Source organism: Poecile atricapillus, chromosome 8, assembly GCF_030490865.1.
Source record: "Poecile atricapillus isolate bPoeAtr1 chromosome 8, bPoeAtr1.hap1, whole genome shotgun sequence".
NCBI classification, from domain to species: domain Eukaryota; kingdom Metazoa; phylum Chordata; class Aves; order Passeriformes; family Paridae; genus Poecile; species Poecile atricapillus.
In genome coordinates, this window is record NC_081256.1 from 24,040,210 (window position 1) to 24,066,848 (window position 26,639).

At 41.5% G+C, this 26,639-nt stretch overlaps 1 protein-coding gene across 2 annotated transcripts in view; it reads right to left on the reverse strand.

The window, feature by feature from the left end:
• Positions 1-26,639, reverse strand: part of SERPINI1 (serpin family I member 1) — a 44,511-nt gene that overhangs the window by 17,160 nt on the left and 712 nt on the right. The window contains exons 2-4 of one of the 2 annotated variants that reach the window (XM_058843707.1): positions 15,776-15,869; positions 3,217-3,484; positions 1,699-1,929 (exon numbers count right to left, since the gene is read on the reverse strand). In XM_058843707.1, the coding sequence (XP_058699690.1) occupies positions 1,699-1,929; positions 3,217-3,466 (481 nt within the window). In that variant the 5' untranslated portion in view covers positions 3,467-3,484; positions 15,776-15,869. The remainder of the gene's footprint in view (positions 1-1,698; positions 1,930-3,216; positions 3,485-15,775; positions 15,870-26,639) is intronic. The other variant, XM_058843706.1, reaches the window with a different exon arrangement.

A 26,639-nucleotide genomic window follows, 5' to 3' on the forward strand; every position in this document is an offset into this window, starting at 1 on the left:
TGCTTTCTTGCTCACTTCTATTTTTAGCTGACATTGCAATGCAAAGTGTTAAAATAAACACATTCCTCGGTCTGATTATTACTCCTTAATCCATGGTTTAAAAAACAAATTAATTCTGCTTTCTGGAGCATATGATCCTGACTAACTGGTGTGAAATTTGTGTATCACAGGGCTGGATTTCTTCCGGGTTGCTGTTTGTACTTCATTTTATCTCGAATGTTCTGAGGAGGGAGGTGTGACCACTACTCACTTGGAGTTGGAAGAAAAACAAAAGACAAACCAAGAAGGAAAACATTTCTAGATCTCTAGTTGGTACTCATATTTCTTTGTGTTTTTTCAGCCACATCTTGTTAATACATTAATGAAATGTTAAGACTTTTCCTGCCCAGAGAAACCTTTGATGGTTCTGTTTTCTGCTCCGAGCCTCCCATCACGCTGAACATGCTGGAACTGGAAAACCTGCCTGTGCTGTGCCCCTTTCCTAAGGGGGAAATCAGAGACAAGGAGTGGGCAGGGATCAGCTGAGGGACTGGAACCATCCCAGCCTGACACCAAGAGCCCCCCAGCTGCCCTGGTGGGCCCTGCTTTTCCTTTTCCCTCAGACAGACACCAAATCCATGGAAACACTCTGCAATCTGCTGCATCACTTACACACAGCTATTTCTGCAGCCTGAGAGAAAGGGCAGTTTGTTAGGAACAGAATGGCTGCTGTGTTCCCTTGAAAAAAAACTAGACCATTTTCAAAATGGAATAAAAGCATTGCAGGAGGTGCTTTTCCACTTTGGAGCTGTGCTTTTCCATAAAGCATTATGGATTCTGAAGTGCTCAGACTACAAGGGGATGTGTTAATTCCTTCCAGGTGATTCCAATCCCTTCAGATTCCCAATGGTACAACTGTGTCAGAGCCAGACCTCCATGAATTACTGTTAAAATATCAAGCTTCAGAGTGGGCCAGATGAACCAGAATGAGAACATGCTTTGATCCCTACACCAGGAGACTCCCAGCTATTGGGACTCAGCATGGATCCAGGAAATGCCACCTCTCTGGGAGCTGCCAAGCCAAGCCAGCACCACGCAGCTCTCAATGTGCATATTTACAACAGTAATTTTGTGCTTAACTCCCCTGCTGCAAATTTGTGTTGTGAAACTGTTGATAGCGTTCCTAAAATCAACTACCCTCTCAACATGCTATCTCGTTTCCTCGCACTGAAAAATATTACATTACACACTCTGATTTTGTGGTTCAAAATTATCTTTTTATTCCCTACTATTCTATTTCTCAGTACCTTGTGAGTATGAGCTCCTCAGTGGAGGAATGATACTCCACACATCCAAAGCATGAGCCAATAACCCCTCTGCAGACAACTTTTCTGCCATTAGCAATAATACTTCTCATGTTTTTTAACATTTAAAATACTATCAAAATGCCTACCATTAAAACAGTCTCATTCAATAAATGTTACAGATGGTAAGAACAGAGAACAAATATTCAAATAGATGCCACATGATCAACAATGACTAATATGACAGATCATTCCTACACAGGAAAAAATAGAAATACTAGAATTCTTTTCCTGGGAGGAGAAACTTCAGTCTCAGAACAGATAAAAGCCAAAGCACCAACCCAACATCACTGCGCAAGTTTGGGAGCAGAAACACTTCCTGCAGGAAGTCTACAAAAGGATCACATGGACTTACTATTTGTGTGATTCTCCACCCATTTATTGATCTGAGTAGCAACAGCTGCACTTTGGCTGAAATCTACATTCTCTACATCAGCCTTGAAGTATTTTTTCACCAGCTGCAGGAATTTGTCGCTGACATGAAACCCGTTCTGCACGTAGAGGGAGTTGGCGATGTCCAGCACGTAGTGACTTTCTTCAGCGGTTGCCATGTCAGAAAGGTCTTTCAGGAAGGCAAACTCTTCACCTGGGGAAGGGAAAAAAAAGCTTCAGTGGCTCAGAAAGGAAAATTATTCCATGACTTTTCTGCTGAAAATTCACGAAAATGTTTTATGCAAAGGAAAGACATCTTTTTTAAACAAACTTGTTTCTAAACCTACACACACCTTCAGATCTGAAGGAATAATCTCTGAGATCATATTACTTAGAGCCTGTTTTTTCTACTAGCTAAAATTATTCTAATTAATGAGACATTTGAGTCCCACCAGTGGCAAAGCTGTCAGTGGAAATACTTTCTACACCAAAAGAGAAATTTAGAAACTTCTTCTTACAGGTTCCATTTCTAAGTCTCGTCACCAAAAATTCATAACAAAACTTCTGTTCCATCCTAAATGCCAGTTGTTTAAGGAAAAATTAATTTCAAGTCTTGAAGCTAAGGACCTCCCATAGTCTTTTCTATGCCAAAAGCAGGTCTAGAATTTCTCAGGATCTTTAGTGGGGCAGTACAGAATCCTTGGCAGGTAATGAGGAATCCTGAATAGGACTAAAACAGTCTGATTTAAAACAGGAAGCTTGTACTGCTGCATCATATGCCTGAAGGTGAAATTTTTAATTTAAAACCCAACAAAATAAACCTTAAAAACTGATTGCAATGATATATTCCAAGCAGAAATCATGGGAACACTTATTCATATCTCAGAATAGTGAACAGCCCAGAAAAAATCAACTGCACAACTCTCTCCATTACAGCTAAGGGATAATTAATTATTGTTTTAAAGACACAATGTAGAACTCAGTTGGTGCTGCAGCCTCCACAGAGAGGCATCAGCTCTGCAGTGGTTCTGACAAACACAGTTCGATGTCTGAGTTCAGAAATTCCTCCCCAAGATCCTTTCACTGAAGACTCCAAATCTAGAACATGGCACAAGAAACTTCATTCAGGTTTCAAACCTCTTACTTGGATGTCAGTAAAACAATTTTGCTGAAACTACTTCTTTCCTTACCAGCTTTCATTATAATCCCTAAAAACAATGCTCCTAAAAAATCCTCTCTTTCTAGAGGCCAAGACAAGTTTATTTTGCAGCAGAAACCAAGATGAGCAGTGTGAGCTGCAATTGTTGAAGATTCAGGTACCCCAGACAGGGTTTAGGTCAGTGTCTCTCAGCTCATGCAGAACCCACGTGTTTGAGCCTGCCCAGGCCATCAAGGACACTGAGAAATCCAGTGATTAACAGCCCATGGACATGAGCAGCCACTCCCACCCTTGCTCCTGTTTCTCTAACACAAAAAGTAAGACTTGATGGAAAGGCCTCACCGTTTTTCAAGCTGTCAAACCCCAAGGAATGTCGGATTTCCTTCAAGGTGGTTCCATGGGCTCCCAGCTCCACCATTCCCATGGCTATGGCAATGCTCAGAGGGGAGAACAGGATGTTCTCATCCTCCCTCGTGGCTCGCAGCTGGTTGTAAATGTTCACAGAGAGCTCAGAAATGGTTTCATCAGGAAAATTGGTCTTGAAGGCTTCGCTTTGCAAAGCCAGCAAAGACAGCAGTCCAAGGAAATACATGTCTTGAGATTTTAAGGCCTGCAAGATGAATTTGAGACAAAATAAGATTGCTTGAATAATATAAAATTCAACTTGAAATAAAGAAGAATAGTCAACTTTTTAATCTTAAATCTGTGGGGGAAGACAATCCCTAGAGTTCAATGCACAATGCAGTTATTTGGAGGAGACACTATTACAACAGAAGTAATGATGTATTTTCACACACAAAAAAAACTCTATGTTTGTGAAATCTTCCAGCCCCAGACTTCTACAGAAAAAGACCCCAAAGATAGCAACCCCATCCCTTTGGAATTGTGGCTGTTCAGCAATGTTGACCTGGAACTGGTTTGTGTTTCTGCACTTCTCCATCCAGAAGACCCAGAAATCTGCTATTTCTTTCATTTCACCTTCTAGTAAGATGCAACTTATCTAAGTCATTCTAAGCCCCCAACAAGTAAAACTGTTTCAGACACTGCCAGAGAGCTGGCTGACACCCCTGACAAAGTTACTGCTCCGTGATGTTGCTCAGTTGCAAAACACATGGCAAGCGGCCAAAAATTCTTTGAAAGAAAAAGAAAAAATATCAATCATGCCTTAGTTACCAAATAAACCCCTTTTTGTTAGTAAATACCAGTGAGAAGCTGGGTAGCTCTGCTAGCTGGGAGTCAACCCTCGCTCAGAGAGCCTCAGAGGACAAAGGTACTGCACAGTGAGAAAGATCCAACAGTGGGAACAAGGATGGAAACTAAATTTAAAAAAGGGTTAGCACTGATGCTTCTGACTAATCCATCCTCCCAGCTTTGCTGAAATGCTCTGGGATAAGCAACAGTTCTCACTCTACCCCAGTTTAGCTCATCACACAACTACTGATAGTAGAATTCCAGCTCCTGGAGCAGGGAATGTGTAACTTCATCCTTCCATTTTTATTTTCCTTTAAACTCTGTGCTACCTTGGCATGCAACCCACTACTGCTGCAAGTCTTGGGTGAGAAACAGCAACCACCAGAGCTCCCGTTTCAATTCCTTCCCTCTGCCACGCTGTCTCCAAGACACAACAGAGCAAATCCTGCTGAAGCAGGGGGTTGGACAGGACAAGACTCAGAGCTTTATCCACAAGTGTTTACAAGTTGTTGTGCCAGGCTGCAGGGCTCGTCAGCACTGCACAGATTTGTGTGAATGCTGCTGCTCGGCCGAATCAATTTGCATGCAGCCAGCCCAAGTGCCTCTCCTTATGCTTCCCAACCATCCTGGGGCTGCATTACCAGGGGTTTTATAGACATGACACAAAGTAAGCTTTATACAACATTTATATTCTGCATTTCATCTTCAAAGGCCTATGTAGCATTATCTAATTCACTCACACAGCACTGAATGATCCATAATTTAAGTGTTATTACTCGCATTTTATAGCTGAGGAAATACAAAGAACAACAGGGTACACACACGTGCCTTGGCAGCCACTGGTGCCAGCACTAGTTAAGATTCCTCCTGTCCCCCAGCCTCCATCAGCCTTTTGTTCAGTCCTGAACTGGGAAAATCGAAGAGATGAACCAGTGCAGCAATCCCACACGGTTCAGGGGAAAAGGAGAGCCTGGCCGCTCCCCTGCCCCTCATCTCTTTTCCTCTGATTCTTTCCACATATCTAAGAAATATTCCCCTTTCTACATTTCCAATAAATTATCTATGGTGGCAACACTTCTGTGGATTACTTGATCAATCTTCCTCTGATTCTTAGTAAGATAGCAAAAATGTCCACTGAAGGCTCTTATTCCATTTAGGAACAGCACAGATAAGTCATAAAAAGCCTAAAGCACCAGCTTTAATCCTTCTGTCTGCATGTTCCAGTGCTCTGACAGAACTACCCAGCACCTCACTGCTGCCCAGTGCAAAACACCAGTTTGACCATCATTATTTATCTCAGAAACACTGAGACACTATTTATAACCCTAACATTATCAACACACCACAAACTTCCCCAACAACTGCTTAATAGCAGTTCATTTTTTTAACCTGCCCATTTATAAATTATTGACTTAAGGATATTAACGCTTCTGTTATAGAAAATAGCTGGATTTCTCTGTGATCATGGGCATTGTAGATTTCTTTATTTAAAAGCCCTGGAGCATGCCTCTGCCAGTGTTACATAAGACTTCAGCCAGCACAGCACCGTGATAGACTGAGCCCAGGTATTATTCTCTTATCCTAAAAGCTGCACTAGGCAAGAAAAGCTTAACAAACCTCCATCACACAGGTCTATAGTGGCACCAAAAACCGCACTCAGGAAACAGATAAGCAGGAGCTCATCTTTCTTTTGTTGAGGATGAGCCCAAATTTGGGAGCTCTCCCACCCTAATCTATACAAACAAGTGGTGCAGCTCAGTATGGATGCAATTATACAGAGAGCTAAAGCTCTCCACTCCTGCATCAAGAACAGCTTAAGCTCACTTGGAGACCTGATGTGGTTAAAACAGATGTGAAATAATCTGCAATTTTCAAAAAGGGAAGTCCCCCAGCCTTGCAGTGGCAGAGGCAGCTGTTCAGCACTCCATCTCTGATCTCTGTCCTATGTACTACTGCCAGACAGGCTTAAATAATTGCATAGGGGAAGGAGGGGAGAAATTTATACATCTTAATTAAGTGTTTAACATGCAGGTCAGACTGTCTGAAAGCTAATAAAATATTTGTTATTAGACAATGCTGGAACCCCAACATTATACACAAATCAAAATCATATTTCTATGTGACCACTCACCAAAAGCTCCTCATGTGAAATAATTAAGATGTATTACTTTTCATTATTTAGCTGGACAGAAAATAGATTAAGTACATAGATGGAGACAAATAGAATTTATACTGAAATGCTCTTAAAAAGACAAAGTACCAAAATTATGTTTTTAACTACAAGCCAAATCCCACTGATGGCAACACAAGAGGCTGAACTGTGCAGAATAGAAGTTCCCAGTAGGAATGAATTAAAACCAAACAATTTAGATTTCCTCCCCTGCCCTTCCACATCATTTTAGTCTAGAGAGGTTTTCTAATGAAGTTCAGAGTGAAGTTCCCCATACAGACACCAAGGGGAAAGTAAGACAGGGAGGCAGGAATGAACACATGGATATGGGCAGAGAATTTATCAGCTCGTTTGCCGGCAATGCTCTCTAAAGTGAAAATATAAAACCAAGTGAATGAGTCCAATGCAAGGGAAGATGCTTTAAGGCAAACTAAAGATCTGTGGGTGCTGGTCAGTGGGGAGGAGGCTGTAAAACACCACAGACATCTGATCAATCCTTGCCAACCGGTGTGAAAAGGGTCTCATCTCATCCATCTAATGGCAAATGTCTGTGGTAAATTCCTCACTTCAATTCCTGTCACACTTCTGGCTCATGCACACACTGCTCTGCTGACAACTGGGAATCCAGCTCTTAATTATCATTCCAGCCAGAGCAGCTCCTGCTCCTCTGATCCTGCCTCCCCTTCAGGCTGGATTACTTTGGTGTTTGTGCTTCCTCAGGCAGGAGGGCTGGATCCGACCAAGAGCCGAGACTGATTCTGGTGCAGCATCCTCTCAGCATCTCTCCCCAGTCAGAGCCCAGGGCACCCTGGATTGTCACTGCAGCAGCACTGAGAGCATCTTTAAATTGCCTGCACCCTACTCACAAACACACTCCAAGTGAAGGAAATGAAGCTGAACATTATGTAATGCACATCCAGGAACTTAAACAGTCCCTGGGAGTATCATCAAAATTTTACTCAGTCTTTTCTGTCTTCCTCAGACATCCCCAGTACAGTCTGTCATTGCTGATTTGCATCAATGCAATCTGGTTAAATCATCCTGCAGCAGTGGGAAAGAAGTCAACGTCCCCACTGAACAATGTTTAGAAATCAGCAATCATCAGTTTCAAAGGTTACTGTGTACATTTTGCTTTCATTGGCTAACTCTAAGCATAAAAAAGCTGCTAAAAATGCTTTCACTCCTCAGCCATACAGTAATTAAGGCCCAAGGTATGAATTTCTCCTTTGAGGGTGTGTCAGACAGATTCTGAGTTTTGTTTAATTTCATCAATTGGTGCATGAACACCTCTCTCCTATCAGGCAATCAAGGAATGAGCGCAAATAAACTCTCCTTGCCACAGCTCCTCCTTGAAGAACAGCTGCTCATCACAACTCCTCACTTGCTACAGAGGCTTGTCAGAGTGTATCAGTTTTGTTCTGGCTTGCAACTGTTCTCAGGGGAAAAAAGCAGTGATGGAACACTAAAACCAACAAGAGACCAGATATCCATCCTTCAGTAGGTAGTGGCAGTGAGGTCAAACCTGGTTCAATATCCAGGAAACTCTTTTATTCAGCATTTCAGGAAACAGCTGGAAATTCCCAAAATTCAGCCCAAGTGGCCACAACCAGCTCAGTGTTGCTGCTCACCTGCCCCGGGGCCAGCCCAGGTGTTCTCCTGTGCACGGGCACCAGGGACACCCATTCTTGAGGTGTCTGAAGAAAAACATTTATCTGATAAATACAGGACTGCTTATCCAGCTCTTGCCTTTCCCCAGCATAAGGCTGGGATGACTAAGAGGAAGCAGAACAAATTCGCCCCCTCACACCCACAAACTCTGAACTATTCGGTTCCAGTAAAATGCAGAAGGGGCAGGCGCTCTCTGTAAGCCGAGATATTTTGAGATATCCTATCAACAAGCTCCAACTGAGTTCACAGACACGAGGTACCACGAATTTTGAAACAGCAAGACCTGGACTTGGCGTAGGAAGGTGCCAAAAATTCAATTAAGGGTTGAATGCTAGTACCTTGTACTTGTCAGACAGGTTGAAAAAATGGGTTATAATTTCCTTTTCTTTTACACCTTTACAGAGGGTTTTATAAAGAAACTAATTTATGGCTTTAAAAACCTACAAAATAAAACTGTGATACATTGCCTTGGTTCCTCAGCACACAGAGACTAAACTAAGATTAGTTGCCTTCAAGATTACTCTTGGCTACCTGCAAGCTAAACACCAAAGGTGTGGGAAGTACAAATGAGAAAAACTGCTGATTCCTGATCAGTGTGTTAAAAAAAAACCCTGGGAGGAAAACAAGTGTGGTTACAGCTCTGATTACATTGTCTCCTGTAAGGAGCAGCTGCAGGAGCAGACAGAAGTCTGGCAGAACGATTTGATAAAGCAACAGACGGATTTGCTCAGGGAACAAGACCTGCTGGGTCAGAGGAAAAGCCCTCAGGTAGGAACTGGGGGATTCTCCTTCCCCCCACAGCCAAGCAGAACAGCATCATGCCTGTGGCAGGTGAATCATGGAAAGATGTGAGTTTGGTGAAATTCAGGCACTGCTGCTTTGCCAGTCGGTAAATACACCGATTGCTGCAGGTACCTTGACTCGGAATTCTTTTTGGCAATCACATCTACCAATAAATATCAGAGAGAGGCACTACCTGAATAATAACAACAGTTTAGAAAATGGGCACAGCTTAGACAATGAACCCAAGTTCCCCTCCACAGAGAGCCCCCTGAGCCCCAGCTGAGCACAGGGGATGCAGGAGCAGTCAGTGAGCTCCTCAGCTGTTCCCCAGACCAGGAATGGTTGTCATGGCTACCCTGAAGGATGTGCAGAGGAGGCTCCCAGTGATGTCCACGATTTGCTCCCAGCTAGTTCAGGCTTGCCTCAGGCCCTACAACAACAGGGGAACGTGGCTGCTACCACAAACCTCAAGCTTTTTACAAACTCACCAGATCCACTGCCGAACAACACAAGAACGGCCTTTTCAGTCCCTTCTACTTTGTCCAGCATCAGAACCTGTCAGATTTTTATTTGAAGATTGGGCCAAAATTGCACCTCCAGCCAGCACTACTGGAGCAAAAGCATTCTCACCTCCAGAATGCGGTGGTTTTACCACAGGAAAACCCCACAGAAGTAATATGACACTTCCTCCCATCAGCTGCTCACTGTGTTCATCCCCTTTTCCTTCTCAGCACTCAGCCCCTCTTTCTGTCCAGCACAGGGACTGAGAAATAAAGCTCAAACCTGAGCTGACTCCACCTGAGAAACAATTTCTTTTCCACAGCCAGGAAAGCAGGCAGGTATGTAGGGGATAGCAGTGCATCAAACATCCTGCTGGGGAACCCAGAGCCAGCAGTGCTCACACCTGGGGCTGCCACACAGAGCCTGGCTGGAGGTGAGAGCAGCCAAATCAAACACCCTGATACACAGATCCCAGAACTGATACACAGTTCAGGTGTTATTGCTTAGAACCACCAGAACACAGCCAAGAAAATGGGAAAAGAACTAAATGCCCATTAAATGTTTTAAGCCACAGCTATCGAGGACAGTGCAAGCAGCACATGAAGGGATCTCCAAAGTACTTTGGGTATTTGTAGTACAGTCCCTGGCAGTGGTGACAGCCCTGGGAAACTCCACATCCCTTGGGCAGCAGGCAGGCACATCCCTGTGTGATTGCACTATGACATGTGCTCCCTTTAGCCAGCAAGGCAGCTCCTTCATGTTAGGGCATGTACTTAACATCTTCTGCACTGCAAAAAATGTTTATCCCTAAAAAAATGTTTACCCTTAGCCTGTGTGAGCAGCTGACCTTGTCAAGCAGAGACTCTACAGACACATGTGGAACCACTGAACTTGTTGGAATCAGTTTGGCTCAATGCAATGACATCTGTATCTCAATCTGCACAAACACTTATTAATAAGTTAAGAGATTTTATCACCATCTGTCAATTATGGTGCCATTGCCTTCTGGAGAAGGAATCCTTGAGGTTAATTTCATTAGAGAGCAGCACAATGGTGATATAGGAAATAGTGGGGAATTTAAGTCTCCAGTATAGAGTGACTAACACAAGGAAGACTCATTCCACAGGAAGTGTCTGGACCACACTAAAACCCTGCTCTCCAACACACAGCCAAGTCATGCCCTTCAGGATTCTTCATTTCTGTTTTTTTTAAATGACCCCATGGCACCAAGAGCATTGAGAAAACCTGAAAGGCAAATGGTACACTGGAAATTTTCATATTGACATTTTTTTCCATTGAATCCCAAATGTTTTTAAACTTTCATGGAGCTTGGCACTGAGTCACTAACCTGCTGAGGCAATTATGCAACCCAAAGTTGTCTTAATTGCGCTTCCTCAAGCGTATTCCCTCAGCTCCAATTAAAAAATAAAAAGAGATGCTGAGAAGCCATGTCCAAAATACTTAAATTTGAATAGCCTAAAGCGAACATCTAAATACATGTCTAGACAATTAAAAAAGGTGGTCTTGTTTCTGAATCTACTGCTGTAAGGCCTGCAATTGGGAAGACTCAGATGCAATTTCTCTGTTTGTTTCTTCTGTCTAGGAGAAACAAATTTTTAGAAATACTTTGGCAGAGTGCCTTATTTTTGACAGCTCCAGTGTGCCCCACAAAGTAAGAGCTATAAATAAGAAAACACAAAACCCACAAGTTCTGTGAAGGAGAAAATCTGAAGCATTATGGAACTTAGGGATTCTGAAAGGTTCAGAACTTGGGGGTGTGCCTGTGGCTCATCTGAGGAAGTCAACACAGTCGGCCTGGGGAGAGCTTCAAGGCTTGGGACTGAAATACTACACAGGATCTGCTATGTAGACAGGCAGACCAAAATGGGGGGTTCTACCTGGCAAGTTCCACAGAAACATCTTAGGCACAGACTGTTTGGTTTTGGTGGCTTTTGCCATCCATTCCTGTCCCAGTGAGGCCGCCAGCCCTGCACAGCTCTCTGAATGAGTCTCTCCTGTAGGAATTGGTCTGCTGGTGGAGATGTTGCCCTGACTGCTGTGGAAGGAGGGACAATGCTCAGACACAGGAGGGGGGTTGGGTCTCAGAGGCTCTCAAGAACCAATTCTGACACTTTCTACCTCTGCAATGACTTTTCAGTGAAAAGGCCAATGCAGTGCTCCACTCAGGGTGCGACCATCTAGGGAAGATACCCCAAATGAGACAGCAGCATTCCTTTTCCTCCCTCAGTTTTCCTTAGGCTATCTGGAAAAGGAAGGGTGAGATGTAATTCTGTAATAGTCCCTTTCCATCAGAAGCAGCATAGATAGAACACTGCAATCAGTTATTTTAGACACAAGAACAACTTCTTGCCTGCCTTGCACATATCAGAAATTTCCTTACTTACAGTAAGTCCCATTTCTGTTATTTCCCAGTGAAACTCAGTTGATCATGAAGCTCCCAGTAGCAAGCTCCCACAATAATTTAATTAAAAGGGCAGTAGCTAAGTTTCACCATATGCAACTGCCAGATGCAATCACTGCAGTTGGAGTCTAAAGGCGAGATTCCTGCATGTACTGGAGTGTAGTTTTATAAGTGATGAAAGCTGTCACTTATGTCACAGATATTGCTGTAATGCATGATGATATTACAGTTTCAGCAGCACCAAAATATATTAATAATATATCCTGTGGAAGCATTTACAGCAAGTGAGTTTGGAATACAGTGTTTCAAGCATTCTTCTTGCAACTCCCTATTTATACATAAAGTCACTCATTAGTCTGTGTACTTTGCCTGACATTATACAAGCTCTCACAGCCAATTTTAAACCTTCCAAAGTAGGAGGACTAAAAGACACAACTAATTAAGGAGAAACAAAAAAACAGAACAGGAACCCTTCACTACTTAGGGTCATAGGAATAGGAAAAACTGCATGAGAAGTACCCAGAAATTGTGCATCTCTCGAGGATTCTTTGCTGAATGTCTTTTAAAAGCCCATGATCCAGCTTAGGAAAGTTTTCAAATATCCTTAACAAAACACAATGTACAATGACAATCTTTAAATCATCCCAGAATAACTAAATAGAAAAAGTATATGGTGCGAAACACCATTTCAAAAGACCAAAATAGAAGTTAATTCTTCCATACCTTTCCCATCTCCCTTCACAAGGGCTTCAGAAGAAAAGGGATCAGGCTATGGTATAGCTGTGTCAAGATGATGAAGAAAGTTAATTAAAATGCATCAGGATTTCAGAAGAGAAGTCTGTCAGTGCATGAACTGAAAGCAAGCATGACATACAAACCAGCTTGTTTTCCTACAAAATAATATTGACTTCAGCCTTGCAATCAACACTGGGCTCCATTTACATTTAGGTAACGTCCCTCTTGCCAGGAGAGTTATTATTCACTTCTGTTAACACTTCTGAGATCAGAATTACTTTCTTACAGTACAGTAATAAGACAGAGATTGCTTTAGAGAAAAAGAAAAAACAAACAATTAACCCCAGCATTCAAAGTAGATGTTATACCCTGATTAATTACCAGCAGCAATTCGTCATTACCAGGCTGTATATAATGCATGGACACCGTTCCTCCAACGCTTGGTCCCTTTCTCCACGGAAAACTCAGGATTGCAGCAGCCACTGCAGAGCTTCCAGCCAGTCCCAATCACTCCTGAGAGCAGCTGCACACCTCAGAGAGCCTGTCCTGACAGCCTCAGTGCTCACAGCAGCACCAGCTCAGTGCTGAGCACCCCAGAGCTGCCGGCATCAGCGCCCAGGACACGGCCACCAGCTGAGAGAGCTGTCCTGGCACAGCCAGGAGCCAGGCAGGGCCTAGGAAAGCCCAGGTTTAAAACCAGCTGAGAGAGCTGTCCTGGCACAGCCAGGAGCCAGGCATGGCCTAGGAAAGCCCAGGTTTAAAACCAGCTGAGAGAGCTGTCCTGGCAAGTGCACCCAGCCTGCCCAGCAGAGCCATGGCTGAGGCACCAAATGAGAATGAAAAACGTCTCAAAAGCTGGTCTAGCACCAAGTCTGCAGAGACAAAAGGGTGAGAAATAAAAGTCGCCCGGGGGGTTCAGTTCTGAACCAGAAGAATGGAGTCACTGAGCAAGGACATTTCAGCAAAATCAGTAACTGAGGGAAAAATTTAGCTTTAAGCCTCTCCAAATATTTCTCTAACATAGCAGAATAACATCTGTTACAAAGTACAGACTATTTTTTCTAAAAACTACAGAATAATCTCGATGCCAAATTCAGCCAGTAGCAGGATTTTTTCACTCTGTATTATTCACAGTGGAAAAACAAGGAAAACAAGTGGAAAACCTCCAATAAGGCATTCCATAAGAATTTCTTTTTGATTTGAAGGACGTTGATCGCTGATCTTCCCAAAGGAGTGAGAAGCATGGGAATTCCACAAGGAGAAGAGAATTAAACTCCTCTTTGCTCCTACCCTAAGGCCAGTTCCAATTCTTGCCTCTCAGGCCTCAGCATCACTGCTATTTACTTTGCTGGTATTTTTCATATATTCTCAAATATTTTCAATTGTCTCTTATCTCCATGGCTTCTACAACTCCACAAGTCTGGTTTTAAATTACTTGCACTTGAGAGCAGCTCTGCAAATATCTTAGGAAAGCAAGCAACCAGGATATCTGCCCCTTTACAGACAAGACTCCAGACACCAACACAGACAAGCCAGGAGGAATGAACCACCCAGCACAGCACAGTGGACAGAATCGCCACTAAAATCCTCATGCTTTTATCTCCACATCATCATTCATGTCCTTGTTTCTTCACAAGCATCCATGAATTTACCAAGTCAAGGGAAGAAAAACAAACAAAATCCAACAAATGGGACAGTAGCAGCCTCATGCTGTTCCAAGTGGGAGAGCTGGCAGGCCATGAAAACAAGACGTAAGCTTGGTGCCCTGCATGTGTTTCTGAATTGTTCGTAGAGAATATCTGGAACAACAGCAGCTTTAAGGGATAAACTGGAAAGTTAGAAACAGAGAGGCAGCGAGGAAAAACTACCTCCTGCTGTTCAAGCATCTTATCCAGAACAGAAGACACACAACGACCAAAGAGGTTTTTTCAGTCAGAGGCAAAAAACAAGCCTTGTTTTACGGGGGGGGGAATAAAATATTTGCTTGTTATTCTGATAGTTTAATTTATCCCGGCCTTGGAGCCTTGTGGCTATTGAAACATCACTCTTGGCTCACCATGGACAAAAGCTCAGTTCAGAGTCCAAAACTCAAGCTGTGCCTGGAAGGTGGAATCTGGCCTTGGAGCTCACTTCTGTGCTCACTGTTCAAGCCTCATTGGTTTGTGTTTATGGGAACTGACGCTGTTCCAAGTACCCACTCCATGATGAGCCATTTAAACACCACATGGAGGGAGCTGAATTTGTCTTAATCTTGCTTATTCTCCCACACAGAGGAGTTTGCATCACGTTAGACCTGACTGTAAATGCTGCAGCAATTCCCATGAACAAGAGCAATCACAAAGCACTGGAGGAACAGACCACTCGTGCTGTGCTCTGCTGGCTCACATCTACACACCCTCCCTGAGGCTCCAGGAACACGCTCGTGCTGTGCAGAGGATGTCTGGGGGTATTTTTGGTTGGGTGGTTTGCTTTTGGTTTTGTTTTCTTTTAAGATTTTTATCATTCGAAAACTCCAATACCTTAAAGAAAGGAATCAAGTAATTTCTAACACCCAGAATGAAAACTGAAGGTTTCAACTGAGGTTGAAACCTCGTTGTTTTCCCTCCCCAAAACAAACTGTCTGTTTTCCAGTAAGTCTCAGCTGTCTTCTTATGGCAAGTTAATATTAATTCTACCTTTTGCTACAAGACTGTGCCACTACTCCCAATTTTTGTATGACAAGCTATGATTCATGTGCGTCCAGTATTTTCCATTGGTCGGTAACATACACCCTTATTTAAAATTAGGTTAATCTTTTTAATTACAGTGGCTTTCAAAACTAAGTAGGTTAACCTGAATTCTTGTGCCTATATATAAGATTCCACTTTTCAAGCTTCAGATGGGTTATCCGGTTTTTATATCTAAATTAAGTTGTCAAAGAGGCAAGGTGGACAGCTGCACCTCAAAGCAAGGAATTCAGACCCAGTCTGTGCCAAACAGTTCCATCAATATAGTCACAGAAGAAAAAATATTTTAATTTTCACTCAATCTGTCTTAGCAGCAAACTCATTAGGCACACAGACCTCCTGGAGCTGGTGCAGCTGGATGAGAAGCAGCGCCCAAATTACACACATTTTTTTAGTTAGTCACCACAGGACAGCTATTGCACAGGATCCAAATACACCCCCAGGTGTAAATGGGCAACAGCTCATCTCTCACTGCACCCAGACTCCGCCAATCCTTCAGGCAGCACACAAAGATCAGCTGTGCACCTTGTGGGTTCTGCAGCTCAGCCACCTCTGTCTCATCAAAGTTTATCATTGGGACACATGAGACACCAAAATTACAGCTGGCCCACTTCAGAGCATGATATCATCCACCTAAAATTACTTCTAGCTTTATTTCTTCTTTGTTCAAATTCAGCCATGGCAGAATATACAGAACCATACTACCTGGAAGTGAAGAGCAACACTGAGATTTGTTGTTTGAAGCAGTAAGGTGCCTGTGTAGAGGTGACAGCAGCTCCACTGGATCAAGTGTCCAAACCTGTGGGACATTCAGAAACGTGAATTTCTGCACTTAAAGAGCAACCAGCTGAGACATCAGTGCTTGTTTCCATAAAAATATAGGGAAGCCCAGAGCAGAAGACATCCAGCCTTTGCCAGGAGACCTCTGTTTTCCAGCTCCCAAAGCCCACAGTAACCAAGGCTACTAATAATGGACCACAAGTTCACTACACTTTTCCCCACAATGCTACATTAAAAAACTTGACTTTAAACAGTCCAGTCCTCACCACACAGAGCTGCAATATTTGTGTGCTTACTGTGGCTCCCAAATACAATATTAGTGATGTCAGACACGGCCATGCACTTGCCCAGGCAAGACTCAAGTTTATGTCTCTATAGAGCCAGAAATTAATAGCCTAACACTTGTTTTCCCATGATTCAGAAGTTTTCAGGAATTGTAACAATGTACTAGGAGATGCAATGAAAGGCCTAGTAAAATAATGGATTAAGAAAACTCTTAGTACAGCAAGACTTGAAAACACACTTATCACAGCTGTAATTACAAGCCTGAATGGTCACAGCTGATCCCTAACCTCAGACACTTTTTCACTCCCATTCAGCGAGTTTGCGTTAGGGAAAAAATCTTTACTGGGGCCTTATTAAACAAACATTTCCTTCTTCTCATTTTAAAGGTCCTACTTGTTTAACCTGTCTTATACAGAAAGAGTCAAACCATGACACTACAAAATTAGAGCTTAACTACCTCAAAGTCCTCAGGTTGTTCAAATTTTCAGAGGTCTTTTTCCTGAACGGCTTCAGGGAGAGAAATATTTACCTCCTATTTGACAGTGGCAACTCCCCATTCACTCCCTCCAGGAACTGCTGAGATTACTTTATCCAGAAATCCAGACTTGAAATCTTCCCCTGTAATGTCCTGATGAAACTGGGGATTTTGCTGTGTATTTATTTGGTTTATGATACTGTCAAAGAGGTCAAGGTGGTTACTGTGGGGAAGAAAGCTTACATTTGGCAGGCACTCAAGCAGTGCCTTTCAAAAACCAGGAGTATTCCCCTAGGACTGAGTGAGACACAGCCTGGCTGCAAATTCTTTAGGGCGGGTGTTTATTTTTTAATTGGACTAACAATGATGCCAGTTGATGTAGCCAAGTATGAAATTAATATGGATTTAAAAGCTCAAACTTGGCCAGTTTGGGGATGTTTTATTTCAGTTCCTCTCTTTGATATCAATCATGGAAGGAGAAGAAAAAAGGCATTAAAATATTGTTCTGATTGTGTATGCACAGTGGATGGGACAAACTGAGTTTCAAACTGTAGTAAGAAAACATCAGGCTCAACTTAAACAATAGATTTTTGCTGGCAAACACAAGAAAGCTCTGGAAAAGGTTGCCTGGGGAGGTCTCTACCCATAGCCACTACATGCCATGGTTTTGGTTCAATGATTTTGGAATTCTTTGCCAAAGCAGGCCAGTATGGTTCAAGTTTCTGTTCTGTGTCAGAGATGGGAATGCAGAAGTCATCCCTGGTTTGAGTTTTATGGCTGGCATAGAAACCTCCTCAGCACCCCAGTTCTGTTCACTGTGCAGCTCTGATTTTATTTAAAAAACCTGAAAAATTAGAATTGTTTTTCCTTGGCTTAAACTAACACGACAAAAATAATTTGAGCTGCTCAGAAAATGTTGTGTGTTTAGCTGCTTGATCCATAAGTGGAAAAAGCTAATTACACAACCCATTTAGGCATTTAATGTCCCAGGGCCAAGTCACTCTATGTCCACAAAAAGCATTAATAAACATGGCTTATCTCACTTTATGAAAGTTGTGATTACCATTTTTCAATAACTGCAGCTATCAGCAGCATTTCACCTCTCCTACCTTATGAAACTGAACCCAAACAGCAAAACCTATTTGAATTCAGCACAAATGCGAATTTATTTGGAACATGTTCTCTTTTTGCTCCTGTGTAAAATGTCAAAATTCAGGGCTGGATTTCTCAAACTGCAGCAGATCAGGGCTCAGCTGGAAACAACAGGAGCAGCCAAGCACATGAGATCAAATAAGCCTCTAGTTTGATGCCTAAATGGGAAATAAATATTCAAGGGTAAAAAAAAAAACAAAAAAAAAAAACACAGAATAAGCCTGCCTGCTCATTTTCAGAATTGTTACATTTTAAAATCTATCTGTAGAAATGGTCCACTTTGCATTTCAGCTATAGAACACACAAGAAATATTTAGGAAGTTTCCTCTATGGAATAAAAACCATCATAGTAGTATGTAGTCATAGTCCAAATCCCATTAGTATCAATGGATAGACTTCATAATATTTGGCATGTATGACATTATTATATAATATATATATGCTTTAAGTCATATATGGGTTATTGATATCCCACTTTTGAAATGCCACCAAGCTGTTGGCTCCAATTCAATACCAACCAACTGCCTCTTCCTTGTTCTGAAGACAGACAAAATAATTGTAAAGTGGTAGCAAACCCTCATATTTCAATTAGGAGTGAAAGTGAAGAGATTCCCAGAAAGGAAACAAAATGAGTAAATTTTCATGCCACTGAGACATAATGGTTCCAGTATAATGTAATATATAGGTGAGCTTTATGAATTATATGGTAAATTACCTTCAAATATACATATATACATATATATTCCAACAAAATATACACATCAGCAGCCTTTTATATGCCTAGTTTGCTACAAAAACATGCTGGCAACTCAGGATAACACAGAAAGGTCTAAATACCAACTTACTCGGTAGTGCTTGAAATCCCTGCTTGCATTAGCAAATTATGAATTTTTAAGAATTTTTAAAGGCATTTTTACCACATTAAAGCCAAAAAGCAAGCCTGCTAAGACCACCATGCCAGGTCCTTTTTCTAGAAACTTCCAGAACTTAAAGTGGTTCATCCAATGTATGCACACAAGATTAGCATAAGGTCAAGTCTTATGATTTTAAGAGTTTTTCAGATGAAAAATATTCAGACTTTTACTGTAACCCAAGAAAAAGATCCCATCCCCACAGGAACTTTAATCTCAGGTGAATCCATTTCAGAATCCACATTACTCAGGCCTAGAAATATTCCAAAGCAAATGGAAAAAAAAAAAAGAAAGGAACTAACAAGAAAAAAATAAGCAATTTCCCTAAGCATTTCCATAGCTTGCATAAAGACATCAATTACCATAGCTTGTCTTCTAAATTAATGATTCACAGTGATGGATTATTCATGCAAGTCGGCCAGCTGAACATTATACTTTGACTCTGGGGAGAAAGTATAGCATGTCTTAATTAACTAGATTTTGTATATGCCAAAAGATACCCTGGAAAACTTTATTTCTCTAGTCAACCAGGTAAAATGTGAGCAAACAGAACTAATGGTAATTGAAATATGCAAAAATCTTCCATAGTTTCAGAATCCATATTTAAAGTGAACTTGCAAGAGCACATTGCCTCAAGTGAGCTCTGTAAAATAGATCCAAATTGCCATTTTGTTGAATGAACTGACTTCAGATCTGCTCCACTTAAGCGTGAAAAAGATGGAAATTTCACATTAATATGCTGCTTCCTGCCCCGGCACAACCTTGCAAGGCTTCAGTGATGGCACAGTTTCTTGTTTCTAAAGGATATCAAGTATTTTCTTGACTGAAATGCAACTCAACACTGAAATGCAACTCAACACTGAAATTTTCTATGAGTGAATGATAGGTTATTATTCCAAATATTTTCCAAATGAATGCTGTGTTCTAATGGCCTCTTTGAAAACACAAAACATTTATGTGTTGTGCCAGTCCATTGATGCTATTTGTTACTTTGATCAGGATGGTGCAAAATACCCTTACAATTCCAACAATATCTGGGATCTGCACTTATTGGCTTTCAAAGTGTTCTTCAATCATGTTATTGAAAGATTTACAAAATAAAAATGGGAATGCCATGATAAATGTTGCAATTTATCCTTCAAGTAAATAATAGGAACGATCCAGTGTCTCTAAAAATCTATAGCAAGCTGCTGTGAGCCAGCAAAGATCACCATGGCTGATGAATGATACGCCCAGCTAGTTGCTTACATGGCTTATACAGACTGAGGCTGTTAGAAGTATTAATCACAGTCAAATAGGCCTTTACCTGTAACAAATTAACCCCAGATGCTTCACAGCCATTCACAGCTTTTATGAGTAGGAAGAGTCTGTTTTCATTTTATACAGGAAAAACGTAGGTTAAATAAAGATTAAGTGACTTGTCCACTACCAAAAGATGTAAAAACAAGGAAGTTTTTCCCCTTCTTCCCTTAAAACTATCCAATCCATTGGTGTTACCTTCTCTGAGCTCCTGGGAAAATCCTAGAGCCTTTGAAAGCAAAAAGTTAATTTTGTCCTCGCTGTCTCAGTGCTTCAGCAATATTTCCAGGGATTCTTCCAAAGCCCTACAATTCCTAAGGAATTAAGTAATAACTCCAGGATAGGATAGTTACATGGATAAGGATTAGGAAAGGATGGTGTAAATCAATTTAATTAGTCTCTACCAATGCTGAGATGACAAATAGTGGGAACACATTTTCATACCTGTCTCCATAGGGCTTTCACAAAAGGTAACAAAGATCCTTATGAGACCCAGCTCCTTGTAACAATTCTTAGACGCAGATTTGAATTTCTGCTGCTTTTCTCCCCTTCCAAATATGAGATGTCCTTGTGTTCTTCTTGGGAAATATGCTTCCATCACTTCAAGAACTTGTTTGCATCGTGACTGAGTGAAAGCTTGTCCCCTTGCAGCCAAAGGGTATTTTGCTGTCACTTCATATATGGGGACCTGCTATGTGTTATGTCAAATCCACAAGTGCACTGTGTTTTAATATTGCATGCACATTTTCCTCCCTCACATTTCTATATGATAAACTACTAATGGCATTTTTTGCTTCATGCATATCATCCCCTCAAAATAGATCTACTTACAGTCAATTTGATTCTTACTCACTGTCATGGGTATCTTATATGCCCTGCTGCTCCACATCCCCTGTAATTAAATATTTCTGCTCGCTTTTTTTTCTAATATTTGTTTTCCTTGGTATCTTCTCATATATCTAATATCCTGCTTTCTTTAGTATTTTAACAGAGGCATGGTAGGAAGAGCAGATGGGAACTGTCAGCTACAGATGATGCCAAGTAGCTTCTGAGCAAGTGGAGACTCCAAAAGCTCCGAAATCCCCGTGGGGTTTGGTGACACCAGGACATTCCCTGTGCCTCAGAGATGTGGGGAGGACTAATCCAAGGTGCTGTCCTGCAGCCAACTCAGAGCACAGCTGGTGCCTGCAGTGGCCACACAGGTGACAGTGAGGTGGGGAGCTGCAGGCAGGCACGCACAGCACAGGACTCCAGGAAGAACATGAGTGATTACAGCTACAAAGCACCACAAACACAATTCTGCGTCCTTGCAGCGGTGGCAGAAGACAGGAGCCTTAGAGGTTAAAAGAAGCAGAGATTTGTGAGCACACTCTGCAGAAGCACAGAGCACTGTGGGCACAGCAGAGGAAAGCAGAGTATGGAAAGGGAGATCCCTGTGGACAGGCGTGGGCATGGAGGGAGGCAGATAAAGCAGGCCAAGAGGATTGAGAGGAAAGGCCCAGCTCAGATGCAGAGGAATGACCAGAGGCAAAGGCAAAAGAGCCCTCCCAGACTTTCACTATTTCCAGCTGGGGACAACATATAATCCCTATCTGTCACACTTAAGTCAGCATTACTGCAGGATGGAAATGAGATCACAGCAACCACAGACCAGAGCAGTGCTGAATTCAAGGGTTCAGCTCTGCATCTCCCAGGTTTCATTTCCAACTGCTGGATGGCTGCTCCTCCTAACCCTTGGCTTGTATCTCTTCAGATTCTCAGACCCGGCTGTCCTCTTTTTCCCAGCTTCCCCAAACCACAGATCTCCACCAACAGCTCCCTTGGATAGACAGAACCAGGAGAGCAGATGTGTTGGTGAATCCTGTGACTGGACTAATCACAGCCAGAGTCCCTTGGCACAGAAAAAAGAAGCTGCTCCATAGCACATGAAGTCATGAAACAAGATCTGGTTTGTCACTCTAGACCAAGAAAGTGTAGTAGGCATATTAAGCATTAATCTAAAACTCTTCTCTCGTCTTCAACTCAAACATCATCTTTGTCAAGTGTTATCTGAAACCTTATTTTAGAAATGTGGAGTCAGCTCCAGTTTTTTAATTTTTTTTTTAATCAAAACTCTACGTTCTGCCTGTAATGTTACTGTGAATAAACAGTGTTACTTGAATAAAGAGGTTTTATTTACCATATGCAATTGCACATTTTAAAAATAAAATAGAATTACTACAGTGTTTTAAAAGTCCATATCCAGTTTAATAAGAGACTAGCTTATTCCTCTTGAGTACTTGTAAGAGTCATTAGACATCTTTCAACTCCCACTAATTACTTTGTTTTTGGCAGACATTAGTGTTTCCTCCTCCTGCTTTTTTGAATAAATCTGAAATTAACAAGTCAATAAACTGACATATTTACAGTAAAAATAACTCGGTTCCCCTGTCTTCTTCCTCCCACTTCTCATATCTCTTAGCAGATGAAAAGGTCATCATTCACCTACAGGCTTTACACACACTTGTGGGGACTTGGGCACTTTCCCTTTGCATCAACCTCATCTCGAGTTAAAGACCTGATATTACAGAAGCTGTTCCTGTCGTCTTAGGTTTTGATTAATTGCTTTAAATAGTTTAGAAACTGGAGCAAATGCTTCTTTTGAGAAGAAGATATCTGAGAGTGAAAACATGAGTTGCTTCAGTGAACTCCAATTGCTGTTGAAGTACACAGTCATTAAATGCTCCAGGAGCTGCTTTAATTTAAACGTGGAGAAAAAAAAGCATTGGAAAAGGGCAGTTTTGGTGTACCAATTAAAAAATGATGTCTTAAATCTTTAGACCTTTCTTTCCAACTCCAGCTTATATAACTGAGATGTATGGGGAAAACTAGGGCAGCAAACATCACCTCAGACATGGAGGCAGTCCCCAAACCCTGGCACTTTGCTGCTCTGCCAGGGAAGGAGGCAATCTCCAGTGGCTGAGTGATGCTGAGGAGTTCCGACAGCCTGTCTTTGGCAAAGTACCCACGCTCTTAACACTACCTTGACATGCCAAGGGCAGTTAAAAAAATCACAGTGAAAAGTAGATGTCCAAGTCCTCCAGCTCACTCCAAACTTGCACAGGAGAATCAAGGCTGGGATGGCATTGCTGCTCAGTATCAGATGCAAAATGCAACTGGTGAGCATAGGGCAGTTTGTCTTACTGCAAAGGGAATTAAAGCCTTTGCTTTCCATGGTATCTGAGGAGAATTCTCAGAACTACAAAAGCAAAACAAAGCTTTCAGTGTGTTGTACAGAAAAGTTAAAAAGAAAATGAGAGTTCTCTCTCCAAGATGAGGAAATCCCCACCCCCCCCCCCAAAACCTACTGCGCACACAGAAACATGCATGACAAAAATAGAGGGAAAGAGAAAAGCACTGGAACTGCAGCTCTTCCAGGGTCTGGGGAGATCACTGCTGGCTAACAAGCGCTTGGTTTGTACATCTGACATCCCCCTGCACATATGGCACAGCTTCAGTTTTGATTCAGACAGAATAGATCTTTCTAGAAGCAGCAGATTGTCCATTAGGCCCGTCAAGCCATCACGGGGTTGGAACTGTCAGACTCACACAGCAGAGTAGGAACAGAGAGCATTATTAAGCAATTATTTCTTTAGCTCTAATGATGAAAGACTTCAGGGCTGAAGTACACAAAGTACATAAATTAGTGCAAAGACAGCCTATAAATTGGAAGCTAGTTGGTTAAAACTAAATACAACCACATTGTTTTAACTTTCTTCTTCTAGACAGTAAATTACTTGTCATTATTGATTCTTCCTGAAAGAAGAGTCTCAAGGTCTGCAAAAATATTTCTCAAGAATTATCATAACACTTAAACACTGAACTAAACCAAAAATCCTTTACAACACACGAGGTCAAATCTCATTAACCCAAAAGCCATACACACATTTAACTCATTAGCTTGTATGAATAAGAAATTTCCTCTTTTCCCATCTCACAGCTACAGCTGCTCTGCAATGACTCTAAAAGCCCAAAAAGGACATGGATAACTCACGCAGCTTTTATCCCATTAGCCACGGTCTGCAGTTCTCATAATCATTAGCTTTGAAGTGTATTAAACAAACCAGAACACGACCTTAGAGCTGATATTTTAATCACACCACATAAGAACAATTCTTTATCACAGATACTTCATTAAGGCCACCAAACGAGATGCTACTGAGAGCTACCAAGCCACAAGCAGGCAAGGAACTATCCTCACATTACTTTAGAGCTACAGACCTTCTCCAACATAACCTTCCTAGTGACTGCACTAAGGTATTTACACCATAAATAAACACATTCTTAATGGGATCAATGCATCCATACATCCCTGTCATTTCATACTGCTTTAAATGCCAAGTACAGAGGGAAAATAAGTACCAAAAACTTCACCGCTATTACTGAACCATGGGATTCATTCTTTTGTCTTGAAGTGGCTACAGCTTTATGTCCAGGACTATTTCACAAAGAAATTTCACATTTACAGAAAATGTATCCTTCTGTCAATTCAATAATTCAAGACTCAGAAAGTATTTCTTTTCCTCCTGCAGGAATACATGGTATGTTATTTCCCCCACCTCTAAGTTCTGCTAATGTTTAGTCATCCAGTTCACAAGCCCATGCTGGGAAGGCACAAATTAAACCCAAAATTTTCAAAGGGATTTCCAAATTTAACTACTGTTTTTTCATACATACAAAGTATGTATATATGCATGAAGACACATTTATCACTAATTACAGCTGACTATACAGACATCTTTCCCTACCATCTGCCCATTATAGTGTATCAGGGATATGCAAGTGTATATAAAATAAAGAAAACCAAACATTAACTTTGAAAACCATGCTTATACACCAACTTTTAACGTTATTTTGAACACATAGCTTAATTCTGATAATGACAGCCTGAAAACTGAGTACAGGACAGATGTACCCTATATTAATTCAGCTTGTGCTTTACACAGACAGAATAATGTATTGCCCACACAGAACACAAATTGCTAGAAATTATTTTAAAAGGTATTCAGGCATGCCAACAATGTGTCTTCACTGATTATGATCAGCCCAAAAAAAAACAAATTTGAAATTTTGAGAAGTAAAACATTAGTTGAAAAAGCCTTTAAGGAGCAGGGAGTAGTCAGATCCTGCTGTGAAGAATTCTACCAGCACTAACCTATTTTCATTGCTACGTGTTGTGATACACCAGGTTATAAACTGAACCAAGCTCCACATAAATACAACATTTACATCAACAAAATAAATTTCAAGAGAGTTATTACAACAATAGTGTTCCTAGAACTGTTCACCCCTGAATATGAAAGGAGATGACTGACACGTTCATGAATAACTTTCATCTACATGTGAGCAAATCTCTGACAATGGCAGATGAAAAGACAAACTCAAAGCAAATTTAAAAATCCCAACTCAAATTGGACTAGAGGATGTGAAAACACAGGATAGACAGTCTCATGAGGTCAAATTTTGGAACTCATGACTGCCTTTAACAGGAAACTTTACACTGCCACAAAGCCTTCACATTGTATTACATCTCAGGCTGCCCTGTGTAATTCTTTAGACCACCCACACCTTAAAAATTTAAAAAAATTAAAAAAAAAAAAATCAATTATTCTTGCTCCCTCTCTTCCCTTGGCAATTATTCCTCATCACACTCAACCAATCCAGAGTAATTCTAAAAAATACAATGGATGTAAAATAACAAAGTGTGAATCTGGTCCAACCCCAAAAACTCCAACCAAGACCTGACAGAATCTGGAAAAGTAGCACAAAATTGATGGAAGAGGTAACAATCTTAAGTTTTAGCAGCTCTACAACTACAGCTTTGTAGCTTTATTTACTCATTTCACTGAAAGGATAAAATACCACTAAACGGACACTTGGCTCAATCTATGCTACAACATTTTGGTAAACACCTCTCTCCTACACAGAAGGGCGTAATTTTCCATTAGACTAAATCACCAGATCACATCAAAAATGAGGGGAAAATTGAAGAATCTTAGCTCAAAGGTGATTAAGAGCACAAAATTCATGCACATTATGCACGTTTTAAGCAGCCCTTTAATCCAGGATGCGTAGAGCATTTGATATGTGAGAGATCATCCATCGATCTGATTATAACAAAACAAGGTGGTGCGGAAAGGAGAAAATTCACATGTGTAATAAAGTGTAACAATCCAGGTGCATTTTTTCCTGTTTTTCCCCCACTCAGTGCCCTTGCTCACCCCTAAGGAGGAGATGTGGATGGGTAACACCCACGGACACCTGCCCATCGTCCCTCTGCTCCCACAGGCATCCAACTCTTCCCACCTTACCTCCAGCACTGCAAGAAGTTACAGCCAATGCCTGACAAGTTTAATGCTTTAGCTGTTCATTTTCATGTTCACGATGGGGAATCCGTGTGCCTTAACACTAGGTAAAAGCGATCAGCATTTTAAAAGAGTGAGCGTTAACAGCGACACGTCTGAAACGCTAAATAGAACCTAGAACTGAGTCGATGCTTGAACATTAATATTAAATTTTAATCACTGAGCTCTTCCTGCAGTGTAATTCGAAACTTCAAACCTCAAAGCTTACTAGGAGCAGAATCACCTCGGCAAATAATGCACAAGTTTAGTTTTATTAAGGGCCA